This window comes from Megascapheus bottae, chromosome 4, assembly GCF_031878675.1.
Source record: "Megascapheus bottae isolate mThoBot1 chromosome 4, mThoBot2.hap1, whole genome shotgun sequence".
NCBI classification, from domain to species: domain Eukaryota; kingdom Metazoa; phylum Chordata; class Mammalia; order Rodentia; family Geomyidae; genus Megascapheus; species Megascapheus bottae.
The window spans coordinates 18680917-18693049 of record NC_143512.1 but is presented as its reverse complement, the minus strand read 5'-3'; the positions used below and the strand labels follow the sequence as shown (position 1 = coordinate 18693049).

The following is a 12133-nucleotide window of genomic DNA, read 5'->3' as shown; positions in this document are numbered from 1 at the left end:
TTACAGGTGTGAGCCACCATGCCTGGCTTAATATTGTGTTTTTAAAATGGTTCTAATTTTATCAGACAGCAGTACACCACTCCATCCATAATGATCTTGCAATTCCTTGCTCAAGAGCATTTCACAATTCTAGCAATCTGGGCACAGTAGCACATGTACATAATCCCGCAATTCAGGAAGCTGAAATCATTTGAATTTACATGTTCAAGACCATCCTGAGCAACATTACAAGATCTTGTTTTTATTTATTTTTTTAAAAAAAGGAATAACACAGTGATTGTAAATAGAGATTCCCTTCTTGAACTTGTTAGTTAAACTTGTCATTTAAAATATGATGTAAAAATCAACATTAATAAATTCTTTAAAAAAAATAAATAAATAAAAAGGAATAACACTGTATTCCATCATCCAAATGATATTAAAAATACTAAAATGCAGCCATGGTACCTACTTTGGTTAGGTGAATGACTCCTTTAGAGGTGACTGAACAACCCATGAAGCCAACATACTGAAGTTCAGGACAATGCTCAGCAAATGCTTTTACTGACTGGTCTGTCACCTAGGGAAGAAACAAAGAAAGTTATTCAAGGTAATAGTACAATGAACTCAATTATTTGGTACCTATAAATTATCTCTTTCATCTTGCATCATCACTAAATTTCTCTTTTCTTTGGATCATTTGAATGAATGTCTCCTATGTTGGAAAAAAAATCCTCTCTTGACACTATACCCCCTTCTATCATTATCCCATGTTTCTGTACTTCTTCCTGAAAAAAAAAAAAAAAACAAAAAAATACCTCAGACATTCCATTGACACTACTAGCTACCTCCACTCATTCCCGTGCTGTCCATTCCTCTCCCTTCTTTCTCTTCTCACATTTTTATAGTCACATTTCACAAACAATGAAATTCACAGTTCCTAGGAGGCAGTTCAGTGGTTTATAATACATTATAACTCTATGAGGGTTATGCAGCAGTACCAATACCTAATTCTACAGCATGCTTTCAATACAGACAGAAAGCCTATGCCATCAGCACTCATTCCTATGTCATTCTATGTTTCCAATCCTGGAACCATTCTGTCTCTGTGACTCTGCCTTTTCTGAACACTATCATACATGAGTTCATAAAATTTGTAACTTTTATGTCTGCTTTCTATTATTCAGCATGTTTTCAAGGCTTATTCATAATGTAGCATGGGTCAATACTTTTTCCTTTTCATTGCTAAATAAGATTTTATTGTATGGATATACCATATTGTTATGGGATAAAGTCATTGTTATGGGAATAAAGTCATACTACATTAGGCTGGCCCCCTGATTCAGTAACAGATAGATACCCAGGTGGAAAACCAAATAAAGACTAGAGTTATGCTATTACAAGTAAAGAATGACAAGAAATTACCAAAAAAAATGTACCCCCCTTTATGTGTGTAGGTATAAGTATTAATATATCCAAAGAAGAAGTCTTTATATTCAAACAACACTGCTCTTCCTTATGGTTCCCAGTTACAATGAAAAGCATTACTATTCATCAGCAATTCAGGCAAAAACTTTTTTAAAGTCAAACTGCTATCCAGTAGACTTTAAAATGTGCCCTAATTCCAGCCACTTCTCATGCCTGCTACTATGATCTCCTTAATCCACTGTTGACATCCTCTCCCACCTACCCATGGAAAGAGTATCCCAAGTGACACTACTGACTCCATTCCTGTTCCTCTTTTCATTTAGACACAAGATTTCTATCACTTTTCTTTTCAAAACTCTCCATCTTATTCTTATCTTACTTAAAATTCCAACTCCTTATCATGGCACATCAATGCTCTTGATAATTTGAACCTAATCAGACCTCAAATTGTCTTATTTCCCCATCCACACCTTCATTTCTCTCATTTACTCCAGCCAATGTGGTTTTAGTCTTCCTCAAGCACGCCACATTTGTTGCTTACTCAGTCTTCCCATCTTTTCTTTTCTTCGCCCCAAATGTATCTCCTCTAGGTGCCTGTATGACACCTTAATTCCTGTTTCTACTTCACTATCTCCTGAGACTCTTAATGGCTACTCTGGCTAAAGGCTTGACTTTGCTATGATTTTTTTCAATACACCTCTTACTTACTACCCGATTACACTGCTCACTGATTTGTCTATATTCCCATACCAGAAGAGTTTAACCTCTCCCCTCCAGCAGAAAAAAAACAACAACAACAACTATTCAAGTTTATTTTGGATTGTTTCATTCTTTTACCTATACTAGTCTTCAGTTCAAGCAGTTTCGAACAGCAGACCACCCTAACCAGCCCCATTCATATGCCATTAGCACCTAGAACAATCCCTGGCACTTAGTAGAAAGAAACTAAGCGTTTAAATTAAGTGATTTTTTTTTCTTTCTCTCTGCATAGATAACATCATAGTTTTTACTTCTACTTTCTTTAATATGCTTTTAGACCACTGTGTTAATTTTTTAATAACATTTTCTTAGTAGCTTTGTTTGGTGCATGTTCCTCTTTTAAAAATGGAAGAAGCATTTTTATATCTATAGTTCTTAATTTTGACATATATCATGGTTAATTTCATATGTCAACTTCTCTATGTCACCAAGTTCCCAGACACTTGTTTAAAAATTACTCTGAGTGTGTCTGGGAGAATGGATACATGAATCAGTATTCTGAGCAAGGCAAACGTCCTATCCAATGTGGATGGGTCTCAGCCATTCACTGAAGGTTGAACAGAACAAAAACGGTAAGGGGAAATTTGTACAAACTCTGCCTTAGTATCCTCCAGCTGGGAAACTTGTTGTCCTCTATTTTCTAACTTAGACTCAGGTTTGCACTATCCCGCTGCCTCTCCTAGGTCTCCAAATTGCAAACTGCAGATCTTGAGACTTCTCTATTTTTGTAATCAGAAGTCCAGTCCCTACAATAATCTCTGGATGAAATCAAATAATCTCTTAATGGTTTTGTTTCCCTAGAGAATACTGGCTAATACAACATGTACAATTTTCTTCCAGGAGTTATAAACTCAGAACTAAAAGGGATAGAGCCCTAAGATCTATATTTCTAACGATCCCTTGAGTGACTCTCAAGCATATGAAAGTTTGAAACCCCAGGGCAGGAAAGATAACATTACACAGATAGTATCTGGCATTTCTATCTGGGTCTGTTATAAATAAAAGGCTGAATGAAATTTCATTTTTTTCTTCCTCATCTGCCAAAAACTATATCTATATACAATATCATTTTAAAATTGTGTTAAAATAGGCTTCTTGATTTCACAAAGTTGCAACCTTAAAAAAAAGTCCAAATACCTCAAAATGAAATAAACAAGTTAAACACTTGTGTTTTTCAAACATCAATGACTCACTCATATTTGTGTTCCTTAAGCTTTAGTATATGTGATTTATTTTGTATGTTCTTTATGCTAAGCAGATATGGAAAATAGAAGTGAGTGAATAGCATTAATTCTAAAACAATCCCAAGAACATTTTCCTAAAATAATAAAACCAACAGTATCTATGGTAAGCCTGATAAAAGATTAATTCTCTCCTCAAAAGTAAAGTATGCTTAAGCATATTAAAAGTAAGGTGCCATTGATAAATTAAAAATGGGTTTTCCTGACACTAAGCTTTGTAAGGGCTTTATGATAGAAAAGTACTTTAGGCACTGAAATCACTGAATGTTTCAATGAATCACAATCATCAAAAAAAAAAATAGTAACAAGTTAAATACACTGGATCAGTGGGTAAAATATCCTGCTCAATTTCAGTTCAATGTCAAGTCTTTTTACAGCCATACTGGAGTATGGGGACTCATATAAGGATTGAGGACCCAAGAAAACTCAATTCTAAAAGCACAACTTTCAGGGAGAAAAAAGACAAATGTTAAAGTCTGTAGGTGGCCAGGAACCAGTGGCTCACGTCTGTAATTCTAGCTATTCAGGAGGCTGGGAACCTGACAGCCAGGCAACCAAAAGTGGAGCTGTGTGTGTATCAAGAGGTAGAACACTAGCTTAGAGCAAAAAGGAGCTCAGGAACAGTGCCCAGGCCCTGAGGTCAAGCCCCCAAAACACCATCAAATACAAAAATCTGTAAGTGGGTCATTACAGACGACCCTCTCTCTAGCTCAGAGAGTCAAAATAAGACAACTCAGGAGTCTCAAACATCAACAGAGACAGGAAAAGCAAGACCAAAGAGAAGCCTTAGCACATAGAAATACTCAAAGTAGGCTCAGGAAGGTTTTAGAAGACTAATAAAAGGGTGGTACCCAGCTTCACTTCAATGAATAGATGATTCAGTTAGGGATTTGGTGTACAAAATCAGGCATAAATTCATGTGTAGACTTCAAGAGACAATATACTGGTGGGCCTCAACTTCTATGGAAGACTATAGTATCACTGTTTTAACTCTCTAGATTTTACTCCTATATACAAAGAAAACACACAATATTGCACTGAGAACAAAATAAGATATGTAGAAAATGTTTTGAATAGTACATGTCACATTACAATTGCTCCATAAATTCCAGCTATTACCCACGCCTAATTCTCTTTCTTCTCTATTACGGTTCATAGCAAGGACTTAAGAGTTGGCCTATGTAAGAAAATAGTCCAAAGCCGGGCATGGTGGCTCATGCCTGTAATCTTAGCTACTTGGGAGGCTGAGATCTGAGGATTGTGGTTCAAAGCCATCCAGGCACTACAATATCTACAAGACTCTTATCCCCAATTAACCACCAGAAAACCAGAAGTGGAGCTGTGGCTCAGGGACAATAGCCAGACCCGGAGTTCAAGTCTCAGGACTGACAAAAAATAAAAAATAAAGTAAGAGAATAGTCCAAAACCAAAGGAATTAAAATATGCTTGTTAAGAGAGACCCCAATAATAATTTTGGAGCTCTAGGTTCAGAAATGGGAGAGAGATCTATATGAAAGTTTATCAGTGATTCACTCTGGTGTAAGGAATCACATTTTGTTAAGGTTTACAATAAGGTCAAGCATAACATTCATCTTGAAATTCTGACTTGATTTCTGGGTGGAGAGCTACATCTACTTTCTACCCAAGAGAATGTAATGCTCTGGCTGAGTTACAAACAACTTCTAAGCCTCTATCAAAGTGCATATTGCAGACCAGCCTCCTTAGCATCACCTTAGCTCATAAATGCAAAACCTTGGGGCTAGAGATGTGGCAAAAGTGGTCTAGTACCTGCTTTACAAACATGAGATCTTCAGTTCTGCCTGAATGGAAGGAAAAATGTAAAGCTTAGACCCTGCCAAGACGTACTTTGAAGGCTGAAAAATACTGCCAAAGAGATGACGTAGCCTCTTGAGTAGCTAGGATTACAGGTGTGAGCCACCGTGCCCGGATGCTAATCTATTTTCTATCTCTGTTATTTTTGTCTTTTCTTGAGATTTCATATGAATAAAATTGTATAACAAGTAGTCTTGTGCTTTTCTTCTCAATAATGTTTTTGCTGCTCATCATTGCTAATGTATATGGATATGTGTATATTAATAAGTAGAATTCTGTTCTATGGACATACTACATTTAGTTTACTCACCAACAAAAAAAAAAATGTGTGCATTTCTAGCTTTTGTCTTAACAATTCTTCTGTTTTATTGATCATTCACATACAAATTTTTATAAGGAACCATGTTCTTTTGAATAAATACCTAGGAGTAGAATTGATGGCTCATAATGTTTGATGTATAGGTATAAAACTGTATGATGGATAATTTTTTAAATTAAACATACATGTGTAGTCAAGTATGGATGACGTTAATTTCGGGAGCATAAATTACCTATGCAAAGGGTCTAAAGGGTCTTCACTGTGATATTTACTTCATGCATGTATTGGGATTTAATCAAATTCATTCAGTCTATATTATGTTTTCTTAATCCATCTCTCTCCTCCTTAGTATTTTTAATTTTATACCCTTTGTAAAAATTTAAGTTAAAGTTGTAAAATGTACTGTATGTTTTAGATATAAATCTTTTGTCAAATATACTTTGTCTTTTCCTTTCCTTAGTAGTGTTCTTAGCTCTAATATTTAGATATGTGATGTACTTGGAGTTAATCTATGTATATGAAGTAATGATAGATTTTTTTTTTTTGCACAATTATTTCCAGTCATCCCTGAACCATTAGTTGAAAAACGTATACACCATAGAGAAACAAGTCTCAAGAGTGAAATACTTTGGCTTGAAGAATTACACTAGATATGAGGAAACAAGGAAGAGGACAAGAATTAATATATTGAAAGAAATACAAAGATTTGGAAAAGTATATCTAAATATCAGGAAAGAAAGATTGCAAATCAGGTTTTGGTTTTTGTAGTTAAAGATTTGATGAAAAAAAGGCAGGGAGAAAGGGAAGAAACTCATATAGCCAAAGTAAAGAAGAATCACATCACCTCTTTATACTGGCATTTCATATTTACTTGTAAAGAATGAAGAAAATTCTGGTGACAAGAATGCTGTACCTTCAGAGTCAAGAAGATTATGGAAAGCCTAAGTAAATATAAACACACAAGAAGATCCCAGTAAAACTTCAGGTTGGGAATCATATGGAAGAAATCTGCTCCAGCTGTTAAACCTAAAGTCAATGCAAAGCAAAAGTTGCAAATCGGTAGGAAAGGAAGACACTGTTTCGCACAAGCTATGAAAAATTATACTCAGTCAGGTATATTTTAAGGTGGGTGGTTTCTTGTGAGATCAAACGTAGGGACAAGGAAAAAACCTCCACAAGACAGAAATACGAGGCTTAAAATATCTCAAACAGAACTTCCACTGTGGCAGTTGTCTCAAATGACAAAAATGTTTTACAAAGACAAACCAATACAATATGCTTTATGAAGACAAAGCAGTCAAAAGTTTGGTTTTCCAAGTTAAATCTTATAAATGTGATTTTGGGTTGTGATCATGCCTATAAACATAAGTTTAGAAGATACAGTCAGACATTGTTAATACTCAGTTGAGAGTCACAGACAAGGAGGTAAGACAAATTCATAAACAAAAACCAGCTACAATTTCTAAGGCCTTAATATGTACTAAAATAAACCTAAGATTGGCTTCAAAAAAAAGAAACTAGAAACGGGAAGAGAATTATTTTTTTTTTCTTTTGGCCAGTCCTGGGTTTTGAACACAGGGCCCGGGCACTGTCCTTGAGCTTTCTCAAGGCTAGTACTCTAACAATTGGAGCACAACACCACTTACAGCTTTTTCTGTTATGTTGTACAGAGGAATCAATCCCAGGGCTTCCTGCATGCTAAGCAAGCACTCTATCACTAGGCTACACTCCAGGCCCAAGAAGGATTGTTTTTTATTTAGATTTAATACGTGTACTTGAAGGGACCCCTCTCTAGATTTCCCTTTAAAATAGAGAGACCCCTTGAGACCTCTCTTCCATCCCCTATAGTTATTTCCCATCTTTATGACAAAGGAGTACTTGACTCAAGCTGAGGGCTGTAAATTACCTGATAACAGAGTTCAGATTATCAGAACAGCTTAATCCGGTGGAGTTATCAGAGTTCTTTCCCCACCCTTACCCGCTTTGCCTGCCAGGAAACTCCTTCCCCTTTCCTTGTCAGAGCAGTGTGCCAGAAGCCTGCCGAGAAGACAGGACAGCTCAAACAGCAAAGGTGTCAGTGGTTGCCCCAGCCACCACTCAAGAACATTGAGATTCCATTGGCCACCTGTGTATGGCCAAGCCCAACTACATGGCTGGTGACCTATAAAAGTAGCCTGTAAGATTAGGAGGGGTTGCTCTCTCAGTCACATCTTAGAGAAGGTCCTGACCAGTCAATATGATTCTCCATGCTAGGCACGGAATAAAACTCTGTGTAACTTCCGCTTTTGTGTCAGACTCGTTCCTTTGATTACAGACCCTAATATTGAGGGACTGGACCCTAATATACTCAGTGCCAAGGATCAAGCCCAGAGCCTTGCATACACTAGACAAGTGCTCTGCCACTGAGCAACACACATCTTTCTCAACATTTCTTGTTGCCTGCTTGCTTGATAATGGATATTCTGATTGATATGAAGCAGAACCAATGTTTTGATTTGCATTTTCTTTATGACTAAGAATGTTGAACATATCATTTATTTATTTGCCATTTGTGCTGCTTCTTTTGAGAACTGTGTTCAACTCATTTCCCCATCTATTAGACTATTTTGTTTCTCTGGTGTTTAATACTTTGAGATTCTTATATATTTTGAGTCATAATACTCCGATGAAGCTATAAGTTTTTTCTGCAGGCTGTATCTTTAGTCTAAGAAATGGTCTCTTTTGTTGTGTGGATGCCTTTTAAAAGATGTAATCAATTTGTCAGTTCTTGCTCTTATCTCCTAAATTACTGGCATTCCTACAGAGAAAACTGTTGCCTACACCTATATCCTCAAGTGATTTTCTTGTTTTCCTTGGAAGACATTCTAAGTTTCAGATGTTACAATAAAGTCTTTAATCCACTTTGAACTACTTTTTGCATAGAATGAAAAATATTGGTGCTGAAGGCTGAAACTGCATTGCTCCAGGAGTAGAGCAGTAGCCTACTCCTGAGCTGAACAGCTCAGGGATAACGCCCAGGGCCAGAGGCTAGGGCGGTAGCCTTGAGCTCAAGAACTCAGCCCAGAGTTCAAAGCTCCACCACCCAAAAAAAAAAAAAAAAAAAAAAAAAAAAAAAAAAAAAAAAGGTATAAATTCTACACTAAAGTCTTGTGAAAGTTAAAGATGCTGATCCCAAACCAATGACACTGATATGTTTAAAAGAAAAAAAAAAAAAACATAAAAGGGTATGACGTAGCCACATTCCTTCAGTTTTCTAAGTTTCTTTGACTAACATTATTTTAGTCTACTGACTTTCAATGTATGTATTATCTAAATAAAACAGAAGGATTACTCTATTTTGTGCCTGCTTGTTCTTTATTTTCTAAAAGGGAAAATCTAAAAAAATAGTCTATTAACAGCCATAGTCATACATAACAAAGATATTTACAAAGTACTTCTTAGCAGCAGATACATACATTCATACACTACCTCAGTGAAACAAATAGGCAGATTCACTTTCCATTTTATAAGAAGGAACAGAAGAGTTAAAAGTTGTTTAAAGTTACATATAAGCCCAATAGCTATCTCATAAACATACATAATTCTTTGTATATATTACAGGAAAATGTCTTAATTCTCAAAACAATGAATCTGTCTTCTATTTCAACACACTTTATTTAATTTCTAAGTAAAATTTAGAAATTAACAGAGGATTACTTTAAAATATTTCATGTCTAAGACTGAAAAAGAAAAATCCACAAGACAATAATTGAAGGTTAAATAAAATATACATTGTGGATCACTTACAAAAATCTGACTATATGAGTTTATTGTGTGTTATTTAAGACATATGAAAAAAAGTGGTATATACAACTTAAACTCTGAACTATCCAAGTTTGAATAAATGAACTTAATTCCTTAACAAAGAACAGTAAAGTATACTTACAATGTAAAAAAAAAAAAAAGATGTTAAGATTTAGAAAGCCCAGAGAAAGCTTTGCAAGGTAAAGGAAATTTATCCTGATTTCCATACTGTGATGCTTTCTTTACTATATAACTTTTCATTTTCTGCTTTCCTTTCCTCACCTCTGCCTGAATTATCTGTTCCTCTCAAAGCCCTGTGTTATCTTCTCCACTAGTTTTTCCATGTATCATTTTCATTTCCTGGATTTATTTTCATGTTTCTTTTGAACCTTATGTCCACTCTTATACTCTTCCATTACTGATTGGTCATAAGATGGAATGAAGGCAATTTAAATATAATCATTATCCTAATTTAAACTCAGTGATAAACTTACTTATCTCAAAATGAAATTTAAGGTTATAAAACAATTTTTTTTAAAAATCACTGAAATCAGGGCTGGGAGTTTGGCCTAGTGGGAGAATGCTAGCCTGACATGCACAAAGACCCGGGTTCGATTCCTCAGTACCACATACATAGAAAAAAAGTTGGAAATGATGCTATGGCTCCTCAAGTGATAGAGGTTTAGCTTTGAGAAAGCCCAAGGACATTCTCAGGCCCGGAGTTCAAGGCCCAGGACTGTTAAAAAAAAAAAAGAAAAGAAAAGAAAAGAAAATCACTGAAATCAGACTGCCTGAATTGCCTGTAGGAATTAAGGAAGTCATTTTCATCTGAAAAAAAAAAAAGTATGGAAAAGAGATATAGTTTTTAAATATTTTCTTGAGTGCACGAGAGGGCATACCATACAAAGTGTTTAATAAAGGTTAACCACTATTCAATGGATATACATTTTCTTTCTCAACTTGGAGAAAATGTTTTGACGATTACAATTCAAAGTTATTTCTATCATTATACTTAAAAGAATATCAAGTACCTTTTGATGGCAATTTCTCATTATATATACCACCTATCTTGATCTAGCCAATACAAAAATAAAGAATTATAATGAAGTATGTGTTCTATCTGTTCAACAAGGCTGAGGTTATATATGGGGTGGGGGTGGGAGTGAAGATAGCATAAGTTACTCGAGCTTCCCATTGGTAAAACATCAATTACAAGTTAAAACTATATACAGCAGTTTTATTTTTACTTTGCTTTATATTTACAATTATAAATGGTACAAAAGTGATTTTTATAAAGGACATTGATTCCACATGTATACCTTATATATTCCATATGTATGCCTTAAATTATTTCACCATAATAATACCCTGCACAAGTATGTATTTTACTGTAGTTAACAATTTCGGGACACATAATTGTATATAGATCCAAATTAGGTTTTGCAGCAGTATTAAATCTAAAAATTCTTGGTAAAAAGTATGATGCAAACTTTATTTATAAAGGAAATGCAAAGGCACATTTCCACCATTCATATGAGAATAATAGGCAAAGCCAGGCGGGGTGGCTCATGCCTTCTAGCTACTCAGAAGGCTGAGATCTGAGGATCAAGGTTTAAAGCCAGGTGGGATGGCTCATGCCTTCTTGCTACTGAGGAGGCTGAGATTTGAGGATCAAGGTTCAAAGCCAGGTGGGCAATGGCAATACAAAGCCAGAGAGACTCTTATCTCCAATTAATCACTAGAAAACTGGAAGTGGGGCTTACCTCGAGGGCAGGGCAGTAGCCTTGAGCTGAAAAGCTCAGGGACAAGTGCTCAGGCCAGAGTTCAAGCCCAACCCCCCCCCCCAAAAAAAAACAATAACAGGCAAAAAGAAAACTCACAGAAATAAGAGCATAACCTTCAAGGAAAAAAAAGGCAACTGTGTTTGAAAAAATATTTCAGACTGAACTTTAATATGTTAGCAGTAAAAAGGCTTTCCAGAATGAATAAAATCTAGTCAAGGTATAAATTCCTAATAATCTATGTTTATGCTTTAATCATAAATGACAGGCAATAATCACTTGTTTAAAGAAAGAATACAAACCTCCTGATGTATGAATATAGAACATTTCTTACATATTCATGTTAACATTCTTTAAACAAAAACCTACCATCAAAAACAAAATCTAAAATTAGGTTATACATTTTTCAACATGTCAGACAAATACATTCACAGTTCACTAAATGTTCTTCCTCACAATTCAGCTTATAATAATCTCACCATCTTTATGTAAGATTTCCAGAATGACTAGAAGAAAAATGAAAAGTTCAAGCGTTTACCCTAACTTTGACCTTCCATAAAGGAAGATAGGCTAATAAGGAAAAGTAGGAGGAGGAGGAGGAGGAGTAAGAGGAGGAGGAGGAGCAAGAGGAGGAGGAGGAGGAGGAAGAGGAGGAGGAAAAGTAGTAATGTAGACAATGTATTTGTCAAAGAAAGACAAGTACATTGTACAAATCTTTATCACTTTTTAAATTAGGAGATCAGAATGGCCAGTGTTCATATTGTGTATGTTAAGATATAGGAATCAGAGACAGTTTGGGGGTTATTTTCATGGCATTACTTTTACTCAAGTAGTACAGGACCCAAGAGAGGAAGAACTCAATAAACATTTGGTGAATACATGAAGGAATGATATCACTCAGTCAATTCAGGAAAAGCAAGTAAGGAGGAGAAGGAAGACATAGCAAAAGACAGAATTCAGAATTTCTATCATTGAGATCAGTGTTTGGGTTATCTATTTGCAGATACCAT

General features: G+C 35.4%; 1 protein-coding gene across 1 annotated transcript in view; it reads right to left on the bottom strand.

Annotated features, from left to right (window-relative positions):
• Fbxl17 (F-box and leucine rich repeat protein 17) overlaps positions 1 to 12133 on the bottom strand; it is a 434432-nt gene that overhangs the window by 328095 nt on the left and 94204 nt on the right. Inside the window, exon 5 of the mRNA XM_090331543.1 lies at positions 452 to 559. Coding sequence (XP_090187669.1) covers positions 452 to 559 — 108 coding nt within the window. The remainder of the gene's footprint in view (positions 1 to 451; positions 560 to 12133) is intronic.